Source organism: Anomaloglossus baeobatrachus, chromosome 5, assembly GCF_048569485.1.
Source record: "Anomaloglossus baeobatrachus isolate aAnoBae1 chromosome 5, aAnoBae1.hap1, whole genome shotgun sequence".
NCBI lineage: Eukaryota > Metazoa > Chordata > Amphibia > Anura > Aromobatidae > Anomaloglossus > Anomaloglossus baeobatrachus.
In genome coordinates, this window is record NC_134357.1 from 106,775,713 (window position 1) to 106,798,313 (window position 22,601).

The following is a 22,601-nucleotide window of genomic DNA, read 5'->3' on the forward strand; positions in this document are numbered from 1 at the left end:
CCGCTGGACAAACAGCGGACGCTGCAGACAGGGATGCAATCCCTGCTTCGGGCCCCGTCGCACCCCCTGAGGCGCCTCATGCACTTCCTGGGGAAGATGGTGGCAGCAATGGAGGCAGTTCCATTTGCGCAATTTCATCTGCGTCCTCTCCAATAGGACATTCTCAGCAAATGGGACAAGAGGCCGACGTCCTTAGACAGGAACGTCTCTCTGTCTCTGGAAGCCAAGACCTCACTTCAGTGGTGGCTTCTCCCCACTCCTCTGTCGAAAGGAAAATCCTTTCCGCCCCCATCCTAGGCTGTGGTCACGACGGACGCGAGCCTGTCAGGATGGGGAACGTTTCTTCTCCACCACAAGGCTCGCAGTCGTCCAACCTTCCAAGATGTCCGGCGGATTCTGCTGTGGGCGCCACAGCCTCCACTATCTCCGCGGTTCACATTCCGGGCGTACATAACTGGGAAGCAGACTTCCCCAGTCGCCAGGGCATGGACGCGGGGGAATGGTCTCTCCACCCGGACGTGTTTCAAGAGATCGGTTGCCGCTGGAGAACGCCGGACGTCGATCTCATGGCGTCTCGGCACAACAACAAGGTTCCGGCATTCATGGCACGGTCTCAGGACCACAGAGCTCTGGCGGCGGACGCCTTAGCTCAGGATTGGTAGCAGTTTCTACTGCCCTATGTATTCCCTCCTCGGGCAATGCTGCCCTGAGTGTTGCGCAAGATCAGGTCCGACTGCCGCCGCGCCATTCTTGTCGCTCCAGATTGGCCGAGGCGGTCGTGGTACCCCGATCTGTGGCATCTCACGGTGGGGCAACCGTGGGCGCTCCCAGACCGACCAGACTTGCTATCTCAAGGGCCATTTTTTCCACCTGAATTCTGCGGCCCTCAACCTGACGGTGTGGCCACTATGAGACAGGCCAGGAAACCAAGGTCAGCCAAGATCTGTCACAGAACTTGGAGGATCTTTTTAGCCTGGTGCTCTTAGAGGGGGTTTACCCCCTGGCCGTTTGCCTTACCCAGTTTTCTTCCTTCCTTCAATCGGGATTGGACAAGGGTTGTCTCTCGGCTCTCTCTAAGGTCAAGTCTCGGCGCTTCCGTGTTTTTTCAAAGCGTCTAGCCAGGCTTCCGCAGGTCCGCACGTTCCTGCAGGGAGTTTGCCACATAGTCACACCTTACAAGCGTCCGCTGGAGCCCTGGGATCTCAACATGGTTCTACAGGCTCTTCAAAAACCACCTTTTGAGCCGCTGTGGGATGGCTCTCTATCACGTTTTTTCGCAGAACGTGGCATTTCTAGTGGCGGTTACTTCACTCCGTAGAGTGTCAGAGTTTGCAGCGCTGTCATGTAAAGGCCTTTTTCTGGTATTTTCACCAGGATAAGGTGGTTCTGCGTCCGGTCCCGGACTTTCTCCCTAAGGTGGTGTCCACTTTCATCCAATCAGGATATCTCCTTATCCTTCATTTTGCTCTCATCCAATTCACCAATATGAAAAGGATTTGCATTTGTTAGATCTAGTGAGAGAACTCCGGATCTACGTGTCTCGCACGGCGCCATTGCGCCGCTCTGATGCGCTCTTTGTCCTTGTCGCTGGCCAGCGTAAGGGGTCGTAGGCTTCCAAGTCAACCTTGACTCTGTGGAGCAAGGAACCGATTTTTGAAGCCTGCCGTTCTTCTGGGCTTCCTATTCCTTCAGGGCTAAAAGCCCATTCTACCGGAGCCGTGGGTGCGTCCAGGGCATTGCGGCACCAGGCTACGGCTCAGCAGGTGTGTCAGGCGGCTACCTGGTCGAGTCTGCACACTTTCACGAAACACTATCAGGTGCATGCCTATGCTTAGGCAGATGCCAGCCTAGGTAGGCGAGTCCTTCAGGCGGCGGTTGCACACCTGTAAGAGGGGGCTGTTGTTTCGGCTCTTTTTATCGAGGTATTCTTTTACCCACCCAGGGACTGCTTTTGGACGTCCCAATTGTCTGGGTCTCCCAATGGAGCGACAAAGAAGAAGGGAATTTTGTTTACTTACCGTAAATTCCTTTTCTTCTAGCTCCAATTGGGAGACCCAGCACCCGCCCCTGTACCCTTCGGGCTGTTGTTCTTTTGTGTACACATGTTGTTCATGTTGAATTGTTCTTGGTTCATGGTTTTCAGTTCTCCGAACATCCTTCGGATTGAATTTACCTTAGACCAATTTATAAGTTTCCTCCTTCCTGCTTTTGCACCAAAACTGAGGAGCCCGTGATGCATGGGGGGGTGTATAGCAGAGGGGAGGGGTTACACTTTTTAAAGTGTAATACTTTGTGTGGCCTCCGGAGGCAGTAGCTATACACCCAATTGTCTGGGTCTCCCAATTGGAGCTAGAAGAAAAGGAATTTACGGTAAGTAAACAAAATTCCCTTCTTTGTAAAGATCGTATATTATATGCTAATGAGTGTGGGGACTAGTCCTGAGGGCGTTTGTTCCCTTGGCTAGTTGGCCCACATAGCATGGTAGCAGGCCCCTGTGCGCGTACTAACATGCTAATAAATGCGCAGCGACGCACATATACCTCACTCTTCATGGCGGCCGGCAGAGGATGGATGATCCGGAGTACTCAGGACTTCTGATCATGCCCTCTAAACTGATGCCGGGTGTAAGCTTCCTGGCTTCAGTGAGCTATAGTGCGCATGACCGGAAGTGCTGAGAACTCTGGATCATGCCCAGTGTACATCCATCCTCTGCCAGCCGCCATGAAGAATGAGGTATGTGCGGCGTCGCTGCCCATTCATTAGCATGTTAGTATGCCCACAGGGATGTGCTACCATGCTATGTGGGCCAACTAGCTAAGGGAACAAACTCCCTCGGAACTAGTCCTCGCGCTCATTAGCATATAATATATGATCTTTAGAAATACTTTTTCTAAATATCTCTTCATCTATGCTAGTGTATACAGGGACGGTTAGTCAGGAATCACTAATATATACCAAGAACTGCTTGTGGTTCTGGTGTATATTGCACCTGACAGGTTCCCTTTAGAATAAGTCATCAATATCCGATCAGTTATAAGCTATTCCCAATGTAATGCTGGTGGGGGCCTGATATCTGTCACGGCTCTGCCCAGTTATGTCAGCTGTATAGTGGATGTAGTTGGGTACTGAAGATCCCCTCTTCATTTCAAAATGGGCGGATGGCAGGGCAATGGATCACATCTAACCAGAAACCGCTGATTAATTCGGTACCCGGAGTCTTGCCCCCACTGATCTGTCGACCTATACTGAACATATACAAATAGTGGATGAACCTGTTTAAAGATAAGGCTATGTGCCCACGCTGCGGAAAATGCGCGGATTTTCCAGAAATCTGCAGCACAGCTACTCCCCAGCGATTTCTATGGCATTTGGGAAATGGTGTGCCCACGCTGCGGATTTTTCCGCAACGGATTTTCGTGCGGAAAAATCTGCAGCATGTCAATTATTGTTGCGGATTTCTCCGCAGGGTCCCATATACTTACCTGCCTTGATAGAGACCCAAGTCACTTCTCCGTCCGGTGTACAGCAGCGCGGTGGATCCAGCCAGGTACAGGAAGGAAGAGGTGGGCGGGGCCTGCACGAGCTTCGGTCATGTGACAGCCGGAGCTAGTTCAGGCCCGCCCACCTCCAGCACAGTGAACCAGACGCTGAGAGAGTGACCCGGCCGCCGGAAAGCGAAGTGCTGCATGATGGAGGTAAGTATGAGCACCCCGATCACTGCAGCACTTGTTCTGCATTGAGGATGCAGTGTCAAAGCCATGGAACTGTATCCTCAATGCAGAAAGCCCGCACCATATCCGCACGACATTCCGCAGCATGGAAACAGACAGAAGTTGTGGTGCGGTTTCCTGGGAGCACCTGCGGAATGTCTTGCGGATATATCCGCAGGACACTGTCCCCGTGGGCACATAGCCTTATATAAAAACTCCTCAGAACACAACAGTAAATGGGGAATCATTAAAGATGCATGCATGGGCTTATATTTAGGGATGATTGGAAATACACTGCACTCTTTTAGGTCGTTTTATTATACTTCTTGCTTTTTTGTACCACTCCAGTGTTTTGGTTTTTTTGTTTGTTTTTTTTTTCCTTTTTTTTTTCTTAAATTTTACTTTGTTATACAGCAATACTGTGTGCTGGGTTTGCATTCAAATACTTACTGCTCCCAGTCTTGTGCTGTTTCCGGCACTGCTCCAATCCTCTGTTGTACCCAGACAGCTCACTCAGCTTTTCTGTGTATTGGGAGTCACTTTCACAGTGTCTGAGACTCAGAACGAGACTTGTATTTAAAGAGGTTCTCAAAGTATGTAATAAAGTGGCCTCCATCACATAATTCAAACAGTAGCCTGTCCTAATCAAGTGTAAGGACAGGCTGTAGTCTAAGGCTACTTTCACACTTGCGTTGGACGGGATCCGTAGCATTGCGTTGTGTGACGGATGCAACGGATGCGTTGCATATAGTGGCACAACGGATGCTACAGATCGTACAAAATAACGCAATCCGCTATAGGTTTTTTTTTTTCCTTGACTTTACACATCTGAGCATGCGCAGTTGTGTAAAGACGGATGCGTTAACGGAATCCGTCAAATGACGGATTCTAACGGAATCCACCACCATAGGCATCAATTATTAAAACAACGGACACCAACGGATTCCTGCAAGTTGCGTTTTTTTGACACTCCGCCAAGCACAGAAAAACGCTACATGCAGCGTTCCATCCGCCCGACGGTCACTAGCGGTCAGCGTCAAAACAACTGATGTGCCACGGGATGGATGCAATGCAATTCCATCCGTTGCTATCCGTAGCTAATAGAAGTCTATGAGGAATATAACGGATTCCTGCAATGGTTACCGTAATTCCTCAAGGCTGCGGATCGCAACGGAAACCGTCCAACGCAAGTGTGAAAGTAGCCTAAGAAAAACACAGTTCCAGAGACTTCTCAACTGACAGTTCTTCTCTGTTGACTGAGCACAAAGGATTTTCTCTCTGCCTCAGTCCTCTGGGCTGTCATCTGAGGAAATGGTTTATTTCCTCACACTGTTACTACTGTTAACACTTTACTAGGATGGGTATCAAATTGAATTTTAGGATCAATTTGATTTACGTTCTTGGAGAATGCTTTCAAGAAAGCACATAACTGATGCGTCAGCGAGCAAGAAAGAGCGGCAATCACATGTTGCATGTGAGGGATCGGAGCAACACTGTAAACCGCAAAATAACACAGATTAATATTGTTAAAGCACACAATAAACTTACTTTTACTGATAGACTGAAAATTAAAACTGCTGGAGTGGCACTTTTTAAATCCAAGTTTAATTTTGACTTAAAGGGGTAGTTCACTACTCTGCAATAGAGGTCACATCTCTGTAAAAGTGATAGGGAAGGCTTTTTCTAAATACCTTGTTCAGCCAATTCTGCCTGTGAGCGGCACTATTGCGGTCTTCTTATTTCCATGAAGTGACCCCCGGGCTCCGTGACCTCTAAGATCCGGTGATGTCACGTCAACTTCCAGTTGACACTAATCACCGAGGCCGGCATCTGCTTCCTTGAGTCACTGGGCTGTGGGTGGAATTTCACCGCTAGTCACAGCCCAGCATCACCTCCTTGCGGGGCTCTGCAGTGAGGGGGAGAGCATGTGACACGCTGCCCTGTGATGAGCGGTGAAACCCCCGCCCACAGCCCTGTCACTTAGGAAGACTGGGGCCGCCTCGGTGAGGTCAGGTCACCTGGACGTTGACATGACCTCACCAGATCTCAGAGGTCACGAAGCCCGGGTGTCACTTCATGGGGATGAGAAGACCGCAATAGCGCCACTCAGAGGCAGAATTGACTGAACAAGGTATTTAACAAAAGCCTTCCCTATATGTTTTACAGGGATGTGACCACTATTGCAGAGTAGTGAACCACCCCTTTTAGGAGCTGCAGTGTTTTGTTTCTTCACCCCCCACCTTTCCCCCTCTTTAAAGTGTGTAACCAACTGAAATGCTTTTTATTTGACTTTTGGATTTCCATAATATTGGACAGTAGGTTCAGGGATGAGATCTCAAAATCCTGACCCTTTTTGTGGTACTTTAGGATAGGGATTGTATATAACATTCATGAGTGAGCTCCTTGGTATCACCTATAAGGTAATGCAGTTCTTATATTTAAATATCTATATGTCTGCAGTTCTTAACTTTTGCATGTGTCCTTCCCCTGCTGATTATTATCCTGTATATGTCTAGACAGGAAAGTACGGCACTCCTAGGCTTTGGGTGCTTGTATAGGGTCCGTCCCATTAGTAATGCAATAAAAGGGAAATCCAGCACTCCAGTATGTGGATTCAAGTAAAATGTATTGAAATCACAGTTCAATATGGGGCATAACATAGGAATGTTTCAGTTTTACATGACCTTTATTAAATCAGCACTGAGGTTTGTGATCGCTGGTATAATCAGAAGAAAGAAAAATGTCGCAATGAGGCATGCAACTGCCATCGCTTTAAGAGAAAAGTCACCCCATTCTGTATCTGTCTGCAGCAAAAGCCTCTTCTCCTATCTGCAGTATGACACAAGTGTTAAAGGGGATTTGTCAGCAGGTTTTTGATATGTAATCTAAGGACAGCAGGAGTTAGTTCAGGTTCTGTCTTTTAACCCCTATGTATTTCATTTTTAGCTTTGTTCTGCTTAAATAAAGTGGAGCTGTTGATTATCGTGGCTGTGACTAGCTGGCCCATTAGCATTCGTCCGATCATGTCCCTTCCCCCTCTGATTAGCACCACACGGTCGATAGACATTGTGCATAGAGACCCTGGTGTGGGCGGGGGCATCTTCCTTGGCTCTGCTGCGTGTTAAATATAAAAGCAGTCTGAACCGCTGCACTCCAGAAACTAAGTTGGATACATTGTTGGATTCAGGGTCTCTGCCTAAATTATACTGCTTTCATATGATGTAGCAAAAACCTGCTGACGTATTCCATTTAAAGATGGTGAACCATGAACTAAGTAAATTTTAATCAATAGGTCTTGGGATAATGCAAATTAAAAAATGTTCCTGTGCTGAGAATCTTATAAATGTGCCTCTATGTCCTGTGTAATTGCCGTGTCTGTCTGAACAGGGGATTGGTCTAAACCTAGCACATCTCAAGGACAAGGGAGGAAGAGCGTATACAGACAAGAGCATGTGATCACAGCTGATGGTTTCTGTGAGATAAAACATTTCTCTACCTGTTTAAGAACCATGTTTTACCTCCCAAAGAATCAGCTGTGATCCTGTGTTGTAATATCTGTATACACTTTTACTTCCTCCCCCTGCCCAGGAGCTGTGGTCTGAGCAGACCATGCTCCTGTACGGTCAGACACGGCCATTACACAGTACATAGGAGGGGCACATGTATAAGAGTCTCAGCACAGGAACATTTTTAACACTTCCAATTGTGGAATGTATTTTTATTTCATGATCTTTTGACTAACGTACTTTGTCCGTGGATAAACCCCTTTAACTCAAGAACGCAAAAATTGTTACAGTCCTTCAGCTGTAAAATCTAAGATCCTGTTGGTGGTTTTTAAGAGGATCAACCACCAGGATTTTCCTATATAAACTAAAGCCAGTGCTATACTGGCACTATCATGCTGATTCTTTAATTGTGTGATCGGATGTATAGTTTCTGAAATACAGGCAAGTAAAGTTTGGGAAATGCACTGTTATTTGATTAGAGGTGCAACAGAATATCAAATAGATGGATCGGGTTTTTCTAGTTATTCCCGCCCCAGTCTGCCTGCCTGTCCTTCCTTCCGCCTTCCTCCTCCTGTAATTACAGAGGCAGGGAGAGGAAGGATAGGCAGGCAGACTGGGGCGGGATTAACTAGCAAAACCCGGCCCCCCTATTAAATATTGTGTTGAACCTATCAATCAAGTAACAGTGCCTTTCCCAAACTTTCCTTGCCTGTATTTCAGAAAGTATACATCCGATTTCACAACTAAAGGTATGTATAGAATCCGCATGATAGCGCCAGTATAGCACTGGCTTTAGTTCATATAGGAAAATCCTGCTGCTTGGTGCTCTTTAAGTGTGACTACACTAAGTCCTTTTGTTCCTTACTGTTATTGTAACATAGTGTTACGAATCGGCGCCGCCATAGCCGCAAGCAGCCTGCTGTGGTTCCTGTTGCGCCCAGGCGCCGGCTGCAGATCTTGACCGTGCCTCGGGTCATCGAGCTGGCTGCTTCCTCCTTCACGTCTAAGTGTGGAGAGGCGGCTAGTGCGCATGCGTGTGCCGATTTACCCCAGCCAGAGCCTAAGTCCAGTGTTTCGCCTAATGAGCATGCTCAGCCTGATAGTGCCATTTCTGAGGCGAAGTGCTCGGTTCAGGCTACTGAGCATGCTCCTACACTTAGTTCGAAAAGCCTCTTTGCACAGGTACTTGGACATCGTGCCGTGTCTAAGTTCTGGGATGTGCCTACTGAGCATGCTCAGTAGCCTGAACCGAGCACTTCGGTCTGCTTTCTGTCTGATTTCCGAGACTGTTGTTCAGGCTACTGAGCATGCTCAGGCACTTAGTGCATCAGAAGCTAGGTCCGGTAAGGACCTCACTGGGCATGTCCGTGAGGTGGCAGGCTCTGATAGGCCGACCCACATCAAGTGTCCTGATGATGTGGCCACTTTGGACTGCCTCGCAGAGGCCCGACCCCATGACACGGCACCTCACCATTGGTCGTCAGACAATGACTAGTGAAGTGTTTGGGGTGTGGCTGCCATGAGGTCATCAATGACATGGCGGTTACGGATAGGCCGCTGGTGACGTCGCTGATGACATGGCACTCTGCTATTGGACCTTGGTGGTTCCACCCTGGGTTTGGGGCGGACCCAGGTTATAAATGGGGCTGGAGACAACATGGAGGTGCGCAGTCTTCACTTGGAGTTCATGGTGGCATAAGCTTTGTTGGAAGCGGTAGGTAGGGCTAGGCGAGCGGTGCCTGTCACGCCAAGATTTCTGGCTCAGCACATCAAGGTCAGGCGTCGTGCTTCCTTACTGCCGTTCCAGTTGTGCTATAGCAGTCCAGTGGTGTTAACTTTACTGCGGCTGTTACGTCACTTGTCCGGTTGTGTCCTCTACGCACACGGACAGCATACCTGCTGCCGCCTTCTGGTTGTGCCCTCTACGCACACGGACAGCGTATTCCAGAACCCCTGTGGAGTTAACAGGGTGTTCTTGGATTGGGTGTGTGAACCCTATTTCCCTTCTCTGCTTCCCAGTCAAATGCTACTGGTATGACTACCTGGTCTGACGTGTCCTTCACACATGTGGCCAGTCGAGTGGTCACCAGAAACTCTAATCAGAGGACCGCTCGGCCTGACGTGTCTTACACACGTGGCCGACAGGGCGCTGTCGCAGCGGTCTTCTCGGTCACCGCTAACTGGTTACCATCCGGCCTGACGTGCTCCCTACAAACGTGGTCTGAGTAGCGCCCGCTCCACCGAAACGCTAACTGGGTTGTCTTCCGGTTTGACGTGTCCCTACACACGTGATCGGTTCCCAGGTCTCCTGGGTTATCTCTGAGTCATCAGCTCTACAGTATAGTCTCCGCCTAACCCACAGGGTGCCAGCAGCTCCATTGCCATCTGGAGCACGGTGGGCCCGACTGGCGATTGGGATATATACCCCCTGGTCCTAATCTGCCGGTCCCCCCGTAACACATAGTTTGTTACAAACTTGGCAATATACAAAAAACAAATATTTGACCTTTAAAGTCATAGATGTTATAAAGCGTCAATGTAGTATAATGGCTTCCAGTAACTGATTATTTTAAATCTTGTCTTGCTGAATGATTAATGTGCACAATTGGTCACGTACTAGGAGAGCGAAGCAAGTGGATTACACTGTATAACATTTCTCACCCTTTGTATATTGTAAAGTGGCTCTGGTACCGTTTGTCAGGTTACATGACAAGTGTTTTGACTTATAGGGCTTCGGGACACAACCTCCAAAGATCCTCAGGGCATAACGCCTTGTCAAGTTTTAAAATACTAAAAAAAATACGAAATGGAGTTTTCATATTTGCAGAACTCTCTGCAGCAAATACCCCTTGTGTCAATATACTCTTAGGCTGCTTTCACACATCCGTTTTTTCCTGTGCGGCACAATCTGGCTCTTTGCAGAAAAACCGCAACCGTTTTTTTTTTTTTTTGCCGCAGGTTGCGTTTTTTTTTTTTTTTTTTGCATTGACTTTCATTAGTGCCGGATTGTGCCGCATTGGCTTGCGTTCGGTCCGGTTTTTGCCGCATGCGGCAGATTTAGCCGATGCGGCGGCCGGATGGAACGTTGGCACGTTTTTTGGTCCGGTAAAAAAAAACGCATCGCGCCGTATCCAGCCGATGCGGCGCGATTTGCAATGCATGCCTATGGACGCCGTATGCGGCGTCCTGCGGCAAACACCACATCCGGCCGCCGCCTGCGGTTTTTTCCACTGTGCATGCTCTGTAGCCTGCCGCAAGCGGCAAAAACCGGCCGGGCCGCATGGCAAAAACTTATGCAAAGGATGTGGTATTGTCGCCGCATCCGTTGCATAGGTTTTAGAGCCGGATTGGCCGGCTCTGCTAAAACCGGATGTGTGAAAGCAGCTTTAGCATGTTGTGGCTGGTGTAATCATTTAAAGATCCATGTTAGAATGGCTATATAGCCCTTTATTTATAAAAGAAAAGAAAACTGCACCTCCTTAGGGTATGATTGTGAAACTTACTAAAAAATGACTATGGACAAAGGAGGGGGGGAGATGAGCTGGATTGCACAGAATAAAATGGAACCTTAGATATGGAAAGAGGAACAGTAATGTAGAATATTAATATATCCATGTAAATAACAAATAATAAAGTATAAAACACAAAATCAAGGCATGTGTAAGAGGGGACACATTCCTCTATCCAAACATTGGATAACAAGAGTCCGCAAAAATAATAAGTGACTGCCCTCAATGTCCTTTTGATAGATATAGGAAGGCGGGAGAAACTTACAGTCGATAGTATTGTTGAACGTGTGTGGGGAAGAGATGATGCCACTCACACTGCGAGGAGGTCCTGATAGAGGTGGAGCGGATCAGGGATCCTGCGTCCGATCACCTTGAAAGTTGATCCGTGGGGGATCCAATGTGCTTCAGCTGCAGGGATGGTGCAACAATTGTGGGGCAGATCGGGAATCCTGCGTCCGATCAGCTGCTGCGCGCCCCTGCAGCTGAGGACGCTCCGGCTGCTAGAGTTGCCTCAGGGTGGCGTGGATGGGTGATGTCACTGAGTTGCTACAGGAGCCTGGCAGCCTCAATTCTTCTGACGCATTTCAAAGGGTATGCCAAGAAGGGGCCTACCCTTCAAAACGTGTCGGAAGAAATTTCAGTATATGGTTGTAGGGTTATGGGCTTATTTGTGCTAATTTTTCCGGTCTTTACGATCGGAGCCTGGAGATGGGTAATAACGCGGAGCATCCTGAAGTCAATCCCGTGAGCTGTGGTCCCGTGCTCCAAGCTATAAAAATTAGCATTAAATAAAAATATCAAATATCACTGGAACCTTGTGAGGGATAGAAATAAAATATTCAGAGGAGCAGCAGCAAGTAGATCATAATAAATGCAGCTCTTGTTTCCTTTATTTAAAGGCTAGTATTATAAGGACAGAGGTTTTTAGCTGAATAATTGGTAATAATCTATATAACACGTTGACTGCTCCTTGGCTCAGTGATCTTGTGCCCAATATTAGCTGCTGCCCTATAGTCATGATGTCGGTGCTGCAGCTTAAGGCTATGTTCCCACGGGACTCTGTAACAACGGAATTTGCCGCGGAAAACCTGGGGATTTATCTGCATTTTCTAGATAAATCTGCAGGTTTCAGCAAGTACATGTTATCATATGGGACATGGGGAGTGCTGTTGCCATGCTGTGGTATGTGCTGTTGCGGAATATGCTGCGGATGTCCCGCAGCCGCACATAACTGCATGTCAATTACTCCTGCAGAATTACCTGCGGAAATCCCGGCCCTCCACTATGGAGATAGAGGCCGGGACTTCCGCAGGTAAGTCGCACAAATGTCCGCAGGTTTACCGCAGATATTTCACTAGAATCCCGCAGCTATGAATATCTACGAATTCCGAGGATTAGCTGCTGGAAACCTGCGGCAGTACCTGCGGATATATCCGCGGGTACAGAATCCCGTGGGCACATAGCTTAAAGGGAATCTGTCACCAGGTTTTTGCTCCCCCATCTGAAAGCAGCAGAATGTCGAGACAGAGACCCTGATTCCAGCGATGTCACTTACTGAGCTGTTTGCTGTCATTTTGATAAAATCAATGTTTTCTGCTGTAGATCTAGCAGTTATACAGAGCTCATGAATATGCTGGACTACCTGGCAGCACAACAAGTAGTCCTCTAATGATAATCTACTGCTGATTAAACAATAATTTAATCAAAACTACACTAAGAAGCCCAGTAAGTGACAGGTCGCTGGAATCCGAATCTCTGCACCTTCGTTATACTGCTCTCAGATTAGGTGGCAAAAACCTTATGACAGATTTCCTTTAAGAACGGGGGCAGATATGGGGAGCCAAGTTTGGAGCAGAGGGGGTGAGTATATTTGTTAGTTTTTCAGCACTCCAAGCCTGTGGATTAAAAAAAAATAAATGCCCTTTTATAATTCCCCTTTTTAAGCTCATTGATCGTTTTTAATTTCCTTTTGGTCTAAGAAAAACTGATGGAACATCCTACTTTTCTAATGTGAACAGGTGCAAACTGAATATGACACATACTACCGTGTTTCCCCGATAGTAAGACACCCCCGATAGTAAGACGTAGTGGGGGTTTTGGGGGGGTCGGCTAATGTAAGACGTACCCCGAAAGTAAGACGTAGTAAAAATTTATTTATTTATTTTCCTCTTTACAGTACAGTTACAGCGGCCGAGCGCTCAGCTGAGCACCCTGACATGCCGGCGGCAAAGCGCTCAGCTGAGCACCCTGACATGCCGCCGGCATGTGACAGCTCTCAGCTGAGCGCCCTGACATGCCGGCGGCAAAGCGCTCAGCTGAGCGCCCTAACATGCCGGCGGCCGAGCGCTCAGCTGAGCACCCTGACATGCCGCCGGCATGTGACAGCTCTCAGCTGAGAGCCCTGACATGCTGGCGGCAAAGCGCTCAGCTGAGCGCCCTGACATGCCGCCGTCAAAGCGCTCAGCTGAGAGCTGACACATGCCGGCGGTCTGGCGCTCAGCTGAACGCCCTGACATGCCGGCGGTTTAGCGCTCAGCTGAGAGCTGACACATGCCGGCGGTCTGGCGCTCAGCTGAACGCCCTGACATGCCGGCGGCTTAGCGCTCAGCTGAGAGCTGACACATGCCGGCGGTCGGGCGCTCAGCTGAACGCCCTGACATGCCGGCGGTTTAGCGCTCAGCTGAGAGCTGACACATGCCGGCGGTCTGGCGCTCAGCTGAACGCCCTGACATGCCGGCGGCTTAGCGCTCAGCTGAGAGCTGACACATGCCGGCGGTCGGGCGCTCGGCTACCGAGAAATGTTGAAATGTTGCAGTAATGTTGTCCGTGGTCCATCAGGACCATGGACAACATACAAAATCACACAGCCTCAGTGCCCTCATGTGCAGCCGCTGGTGGTTAAGTTTCCTTAACTTGCGGTACACTTAGGGCGCAATCGCGGCAATTCCCCATACGGTACATTACATGGAGACTTGCTGCGATTGCTGTGGGATTTTTTCCAATATAAGACATACCCCGAAAGTAAGACATAGTGGCACTTTTGGGGGTAAAAAGAAAGTAAGACACACTGTCTTACTTTCGGGGAAACACGGTAACAAAAAGGAGACGCAAACTGCAGTGCCAAGAAATGTGGAACAATGAATATAGGAATATAGACATGCATTACTGCTATGAGAAACATTGAGACACTTGGCACATAAAAATGGGCAGTTTCATGTGACCCCAAAATCCAACTGCTGACAAAGAGGTCACCTTGCTGCTGGCCATTGGGCTCGTGTAAAACTGGTCATTTTTGTGTGCGAAGTGTCTAAATTTTTACATGGTTTTCATAGCAGTGATGCATGTCTGTTCCCATATTCATTGTTACACATTTCTTGGCACTACAGAGTCTGCAACTGTCTCCTTTCCTTTTGGAACATTGACTTCTCGAAAGGTTAATTAGAAATTCTTAGAGGTGCTTTCAACCATGAACATTATGATAAAATGCAATTTTGTTTTTATTTTTAGTCTACTGTAATGATTTTTTTTTTATTTTGTTAACCAAGCTCTAACTTACACTTTTTAGATTTTATTGATCCTGATGATCGAATGAAAACCGAAGAAAAGCACAACGATCCCTTGAAGAACGTAGATGAAAGCCCCGTATTGCGTGAATTAGAAGATATCAAAGCTGAGAATGAAAATTATAAAGTTCAAACGGTGAAACTTACTCAGTCTGTGGTGGACTTGGAAGAAAAGCTCGCTGAATATGAAAAGAAGATGGTGGACTTGGAATCGAAAAATAAAAGCACGGTCTCTGAACTGCAAATACAGAAAGATCTCACCCTCAGCATGGAAGGAACTGTTAATATGCTGAAGCTGGAGGTGGATCAGAACCAAATAAACATTGCCAACAAGGTTGCCCAGATCACAACTATACAAAGTAAGTTAGAAGACTTTGGCAAGACTGATCTTAGGCCAGGCTCTGCTGGGATGGAGCTTTTTAATCTAACTGATCTAATAGAAGAGTCAACCAAGAGGAACCTTGGACAGATTGAAAGTCAAGAGGGAAAAATGCCATCTGGGCGAGAGAGTGCTTTTTATAATGCCATCGAAGGTCTCTGGAAGAAGTGTCAAGATGTTCTTCAAGAATCCTCCAAAAAGAACAAGCGGTTACTTCAGTTTGAGAAACAGCTTGATGACCTGAAACGCGAAATGAGTGTACTGCAAACCGAAAAAGAGAGCGACATGTCTGCCAAAGTCTCTGAAAAAGATGAACTTATCGTCCAGCTTAGAGAACAATTGTCAGAAACAACGAAGCATTTGGAAAGCCTTAAAATGCAAGAAATTGACTATAAGAATCAGTTATTATCACACAGCCAGCAGATAAAGGACCTGCGACTCCTCGTGGATTCTTACAAAGAGAGGTCTGAAAAGCTTAGCAGCCTGGAAGACGAGAGCAAAGAGAAATCTGTTGCCATTGAAACGCTGGAGAAACGCTTGGCAGATCTCCAGGCAGAACACACAGGCTGTGCAAAGAACCAGAAGAAATTAAATGACGAGAAGAGCGACTTAGAACAAAAGATTAGAGCGGCGCAAGAAGAACTTACAGCTGCGGAGACGACCACGAGTGAGCGGGAGAAGCAAGTCAAGGAGTCAGCGGGAGACGTCGCACTGTAAGTCTGCGGGCAGCTGGGCTGTCAAGGTTGCTTGATTTTCATCCTTCGTTCTGGCCAAAACTTTCCTTTTATGTCTTGTAAATGACATATTGATTTTTGAAGTCAAATTGCGCTCGCTCTCATTCATAGCATTATAACAGGAGCGAGACTTTGTATGAGATAATAAGAAATAGGTTTTATGTAAGCATGACGGGTCTTCTGATGAAACGCCCCACGCTGCCTTGTATCTGTCCTTTTTCAGAATGTGAGCAGTTTTGTGGTTTTTTTTTTTCCATTGACTTCTTTTTGTGTGTTTAAAGGTTAAAGAAAGACCTTTTACAAAAAGATAGTCAATTAAAAGCGGCACAGCTAGACCTGCAGAGAAAAGAGGAGGACTACATAGAGGTGAAGGAGAAACTGACTGATGCCAAAAAGCAAATGCAGCAGGTGGAAAAGGAGGTGAGCGATTGTATTAGTAGTAAGACTATCATCAAGTTTTTAGGTATTGGCAGGGTCATATACACCCTCTATTATTCTGTAAGTTGTTTTTTACCTTCTCCACTGCGTTAGTCATTTGTTCCGTAATATTTTTCATTTCTGTTCTATCCGTCCATAAAATATAATGGTTGGTAATATTAGTGTGAAGGTGCAGTTCATTGAGCGGCGTGTACACCGCTGCAGCCTCGTATTTGTATTGCTCCAATTCGTAATACAAAATTTCGAATAGATGTAATATCTACTCCCATTTTTTGTCTACAGGGCACTTTACACGCTGCGATATCGCTAGCGAGCGTACCTGCCCAAGTCGGTTGTGCGTCACGGGCAAATCGCTGCCCATGGCGCACAACATCGCTTACACCTGTACTTGTCACACGGAGTTACCTTCCCTGCGACGTCGGTGTGGCCGGCGATCCGCCTCCTTTCTAAGGGGCGGTTCGTGCGGCGTCACAGCGACATCACACGGCAGCCGTCCAATAGAAGCTGAGGGGCGGAGATGAGCCGGCGTAACATCCCGCCCACCTCCTTCCTTCCTCATTGCCGGTGGACGCAGGTAAGGAGATGTTCGTCGTTCCTGCGGTGTCACACACAGATGTGTGATCCCGCAATGATGAACAACCAGCGGCATGCACCACCAACGATATTATGAAAAGGAGCGACGTGTCAACGATCAACGATTTTTGACGTTTTTGTGATCGTTGATCGTCGCTCCTAGGGGTCACACGCTGCGATGTCACTAATGACGCCGGATGTGTGTCACTAACACCGTGACCCCAACGATATATTGTTAGCGATGTCGCAGCGTGTAAAGCACCTTTACAGCTCTAATGCAGACTTTAGAATATGTGCACATGATGCCTTTTTCAAGCTGGTCTACTCTGTAATCTGCTTGTCAAAGATTTAAAGAAATGCCCAAAATAATGAACATGTGCACCGCAGTGTAAAAGAGACTTGCTGTTCATATCTTCAGTTTTCTGCTCTTTTAACCGCACAAGGTCTCCAAAGTTGTAAAGCAGTTAAAAGAAGTGATCAGGTGACTTGCATAGAATTTGGAAAAAATCAAGGAGAATGAGGGGGGTCCAAAATTGCACAAACAAAAAGTAAAAAACCCTCTTTAAAATATAACTTTATTAATTACTTTTAAAAGCAAGATAGCTCACAATATAATACATAGAGAGTGATATAAGTAGGGCTTAAAGGGAATCTGTCACCAGGTTTTTGCCACCTAATCTGAACACAGCATAGCGTTGGGACAGAGAGCCTGATTCCAGCGATGTGTCACTTACTGGGCTGCTTATTGTAGATTTGGGAAAAATCACTAATCAGCAGGAGATTATCATTGCAGGACTACTTGGCGTGCTGCATGTAGTCCAGCATATTCATGAGCTCTGTATAACGTCTAGAAAATAACAGCAAACGGCTCAGTAAGCGACACATCGTTGAAATCAGGGTCTCTGTCTCTACATCATGCTGCTCTCAGATGGGGGAGCAAAAACCTGGTGACAGATTCCCTTTGAGTAGCGGTTTGTCCTTACCTGTCCACAGAGGATGGCACCCTATAAGTTGTGAAGTGCAACATTGCCAGGACCTATACGATCCTATAAAAGCCCACTGTAATCAATACAATAAAAAAAGTAAATAAAAATATATCATTTTTTTTTTCAATTGTATTGACAACATTGGACTCATGGAATCATACAGGTGTATGTATGTACTGTATATGCGTGTGGGTGTGTGTGTATATGTGTGTGTATATATATATATATATATATATGTATATATATATATATATATATATATATATATATATATATATATAAAATGTATATATGTGTGTGTGTGTGTGTGTGTGTGTATATATATGTATAAATGTATACAACTTTTCTGCATTACTTTTAATAGAAGGTTAACTGACAATATATGAGACAGGAATCCATGGCTTTGAATATCCTAATATGTCAGACACCGGGCTATGTACACAAGTACTATGGATAAACACACTCACACATATCTGTGTGTGTGTGTATGTGTGTGTGTTTCTCCCTAGTACTTGTGTACATAGCCCGGCGTCTGACATTAGTAGGATATTCAAAGCCATGGATTCCTGTCTCATATATTGTCAGTTAACCTTCTATTAAAAGTAATGCATAAAAGTTATATTTTAATGGCTTCTGAATAGAAGCCACTTATTATTGTATACATACATGTTAAACAAACAAAAAAATTCTGATGTGGCAAAGACTCTGCGAAAAAAAAGACTGAGAAGACACATTATAACAACACTTTCAAGGGAAAAGTGACATTGGAAGGGTTCTCTGATCTGTAATGTGGGGTTATTAATGCTGCAGACGATAGTTTAATCTTTTTTGAAATGTTTTCCAGATTTCTGCAATGCGTGAAGAGAAAAAGACTCTAACTAACAAAATTAATGAGTACGAGAAGTTAAAGAAGCAAATGTCCTGTGAGCTGGAAATAAGACAGAGGACAATCCAGCAGCTTGGCAAGGTGACTGAAGCTTTGTGGTCCTCCTTGGTGCACAGGCTAGGTCTATTTGGCACTGCTCCTGTCTTGGTGATTCAGCGTATTCACAGTTCTTCTGCGCTTTGTACCAGGTCATATCATTCTTAGCTGGAAAACCCTTCCCAAGGGTCTAGACTGCTGCCTCTATAGACATGAATGCAAAAGTAAGGAGTGCTGTCAGGACTCTGTCAGTATATCATCTCAGACATAGTCATCCTCTGTGTCCCTGACTCACTAAGGCCGGCATTTTGTATGTCTGTTGCAATGATGGGCATGCATGAATAAGTTGTGCAGAATTCATTAAGATGCGCACTCTAATGACTTTGGTGCATCTTCCAGTGTCATGCTGCACACCAGAAATTACTCCAGTCAGGTGTAAGAAAACATGGCCTCTTTTGAAGAATTTGACAGGTGGACTTTGCCATGGCCTGTCCCACACTGGCTCCTCTTCGGCCTCTTTTGGCATAGCTGTCTGATACTGACATGAATGCAAAAGTAGCATTCGCATGCATTGGTCAACATTTGTTATACTCCAGTATTCTGGGATAAACACTTTGATGAATTGTGGAAAATGTTTCTGTGACTTCTGTCTACTTTCTTCATGCAGTGGTAATATGAGATAAGGGGTAGTGTGAGATGTGTCCTGCACATTGCTGACCACTGTAAGTGTAAGGCCGGGGCCACACGGGGCACTAGTGCGATCCTCGCATGACACTCTGCTCACACTGGCAGCACAGCAGAGCCGAGTGTCATGTGAGTGTCCCTGCGACTGAGGTCCGACTGTGCGAGCAGACCTCAACTGCGGGGGGCGGGCCGGCACTGAGATGGGGAGGGAGGGACTTCTCTCGCTTTCTCCTCCGTAGCCGGCTATTGCGATTCTCTTTTGGAGGCTGGCGTGTTGGGGAATCTTGCCATTCGGCTTTTTTAAATGTTTTTATTTGTCTGTTTGTGTGCTCCTGCCTGTCCCTGGAGCCGTGCTATGTCCACAGTAAGTTTTTGAGATAATGTTTATAATAAAAACCAGTTTTTCACTTGTATTATTGTATTGGTGATCCCAATTTTTGGTATACTCCTTCTCTTTTCTTGTTGTATGCTTTATTATATACCTGGAGATCCCATCTGGTGGTGCCCTTTCTATTCCCTTTTGTCGATTCCCGCCCTGCACTCGCAGTACACCAGTGTACCACAAGTACAGTGTGATTTTTCTCCCGCCCCATACACTTGAATGGGTGCGAGAGAAACCTGGATCACATTACAGTCGCAGCATGCTGTGATTGTTTTTTTCAGTCTTATTAGGGCTGAGAAAATAATTGCTCATGGGTGCTGACACACAGGCTCATATTGATCCGAGTGGGATGCAATATTTTATCGCACTCCACCCGCACCGTTTTTCTCGCCGTGTGACTTAGGCCTAAATTGGCATTCTGTAAGTAAACAGAGCGGTCCTGCACAGTTGATGCCTCCCTTACCACCAGGATTGTCTGAGACCGGCCATCCGGACAGCTGCTGCAATATTCAGTTTACATAACCAAAGACTTTCTGCCCAAACTCAGGGAAGCTCATCTGCAGCTCGTCATCCTCATCGGGCGCTCCTCCTGACTGCAGTATGTTGTCGTAACCAACTGGAGTAGGCAAATGTTCACATTCGATGGTGTCTGGCATGTTGGAGAGGTTTTCTCTTCACAAATGAATCCCAGTTTTCACTGTACAGGGCAGATGGCAGACCGTATGGTGTCATGTGGATGAGCGGTTTGCCAATGTCAACACTGAACCTGAGTGGCCCGCAGTACAGTTATGGTATGGGCAGGCGAATGTTATGGACAAATGAACACTGCTACATTTTATTGGTTCCATTTTGACTGCACATAGATCCCGTGATGAGATCCTGAGGCCATTGTTGTGCCATTCATCCACAACCATCACCTCATGTTACAGCTTAAAAATGCACCGACCCATGTTACAAGGATCTATAGACCATTCCCGGAAACTGAAAACATCCCAGTTCTTGCATGGCAGCATACTCATTGGACATGTCACCCATTGACCATGTTTGAGATGCTCTGAATCTGTGTATACGACAGCGTGTTCAGGTTCCTGCTAATATCCAGCAACTTCAGCCATTGAAGAGCGGACCAACAATCCACAGGCCATGATTAGCAACCTGATGAACTCTATGCAAAGGAGATGTGTTGCACTGCGTGATGCAAATGGTTACACCAGATACTGACTGTTTTTCTGACCCCCTCAATACTGTATAACGGCACATTTTATAGTGGCCTTTTCTTGTGGCCAGCCTAAGGCACACCTGTGCAATAATCATGCTGTCTAATCAGCATTTTGATATCTCACACCTGAAAGGTGGATGGATTATCTCCGCAAAGGAGAAGTGCTCATGAACACAGAATTAGACACGTTTGTGAACAATATTTGAGAGATAAAGACCATTTGTGTACCTAAAAAACTCTTAGATCTTTGAGTTCCGTTCATGAAAAATGGGAGAAAAAACAAGTGCTGCATTTATATTTTCTTTATCGTTCCTTTGGGAGACCCAGACCATGGGTGTTTAGCTTCTGCCTCCGGAGGACACACAAAGTACTACACTTAAAAGTGTAGCTCCTCCCTCTGAGCTTATACACCCCCTGGTAGCCAGTCCTAGCCAGTTTATCGCTTTGTGTTCAGGAGGTCATACATCCACACATGCATTCTCATCTGATTGTTTGACTTTTGGAAAGAGTTTGATGAAAAGCGGGTCCATGTCTGGACTCCCGGCATGTCCCTTCTCACCCCACTGTGTCGGCGGTGTTGTTAAGGTTGATTTACAAGGCTGAAGCCTTACATGCCGCGCTCCTTCACCATCCCTTCTGGGCTCTGGCTTGAAGTGGGAGCCAGCACGGTCTCCATGCCTGGCAGGAGTCCGGTCTCCATCCACAGCCCCTTGAGGATTCTGTTGGACCGGAGCACTCATCCCCAGGGACATGGCCCTGCGTCTCAGCAGCTAAGTACCTGAGACGTTTATGTTGGGGTTCCCGGTTCTTTATTGTAAGGGGAGAGTATGCTGTATTTGATTGTTTTTAACTTTTCCGGCGGGTTCTCCAGCTTTTGCCTGAGAACCGCGCCGATGGTGCCTGCTTGTCGGCCTCGCCGCTTAAATTTAGGCCCCGGCTTCGCCGGAGGCCTAGTTTCGTTTTCCTGCCCTCGCATGTCACTCATGCAGAGGGACAGGTTCGGCTCCTCCCGGCGGCCGTTCTACACAGGGGAGGGACACTCCCCGCTGCTGGGGCGTCCCTCCTTCCCGGCAGGTCTCTATAGCCCTCCAGTTCCCGCTCTTTTATAGGAACGCCCCTAGTCCCGCCCCCTCTCTTCGCTCCGGGGGCCATTTCTCAGGCAGAGTTCACTCTGCTCTGGGACATCCTGCATTCTGCATCTCTGCTGAGGTGCTGCGCTCTGGGGGACCGGGCTTCGGGATCTGGAGGGCACACAACACCGCGCTCAGCGGTCTGGTAAGCCACAGCTGGTCTCCGGTTGTGGACCTCTGTATATTCTCCCTGGGATTCATTCTCTGCAAAGCCCCCACTCCAGCAGCATGTCTCACACAAGGAGCAAGGCTCCAAAGCTTTATTCTGCATGCACTGCATGTAAGCTCCTGCTGCCTGAGCCGAGCATTTATCCACACTGTGATGGTTGCTCTAACTTGGCGGTGCCACAGCCTGGAGTCTCACCCCCAGTGGTCTCTCAGGCTGCTGCTGCACCTGTGATTGAACCCCTGGCCTGGGTAGAGTCCTTTTCTAGGTCCATATCCCAGTCATTTGCTGAGTCCATGGGACTTTTGTCCAGGACTTTGATGAATATGCATCAGCCCCCCTCTCAGGGTGCCTCTAATACTCTTGACAGAGGACTCCTATCCTCTGACCTCCGTCCATCAGAGCTCACGGAAGATTCATCATCTGATCCCAGACCCCGTCCTTCTAAGAGAAGGCGCAGGGTTTCCTCCCCCTCCCCATCCCACGGCTCTGTCTCAAGAGCTGACTCTCAAGATGAGGAGGATGCCCTCACTGGGGGCTCGGAGGCTATGTATCCCATCGATTTCTCTGAGGGTGACTCATATCTTAGTGATTTGATTGCTTCTATTAATTCTGTGCTGGATCTCAATCCGCCAGTATCAGAGGAGCAACTCTCTTTGGCAGAAAAACATCAGTTTACCTCGCCTAAGAGAGTAAAGAG

At 47.1% G+C, this 22,601-nt stretch overlaps 1 protein-coding gene across 2 annotated transcripts in view; it reads left to right on the forward strand.

Moving 5' to 3' along the window:
• Positions 1 to 22,601, forward strand: part of KIF20B (kinesin family member 20B) — a 340,877-nt gene that overhangs the window by 195,256 nt on the left and 123,020 nt on the right. For both annotated transcript variants that reach the window (XM_075348747.1, XM_075348748.1), the window contains 3 exons: positions 14,291 to 15,380; positions 15,683 to 15,821; positions 18,243 to 18,365. In XM_075348747.1, the coding sequence (XP_075204862.1) occupies positions 14,291 to 15,380; positions 15,683 to 15,821; positions 18,243 to 18,365 (1,352 nt within the window). The remainder of the gene's footprint in view (positions 1 to 14,290; positions 15,381 to 15,682; positions 15,822 to 18,242; positions 18,366 to 22,601) is intronic.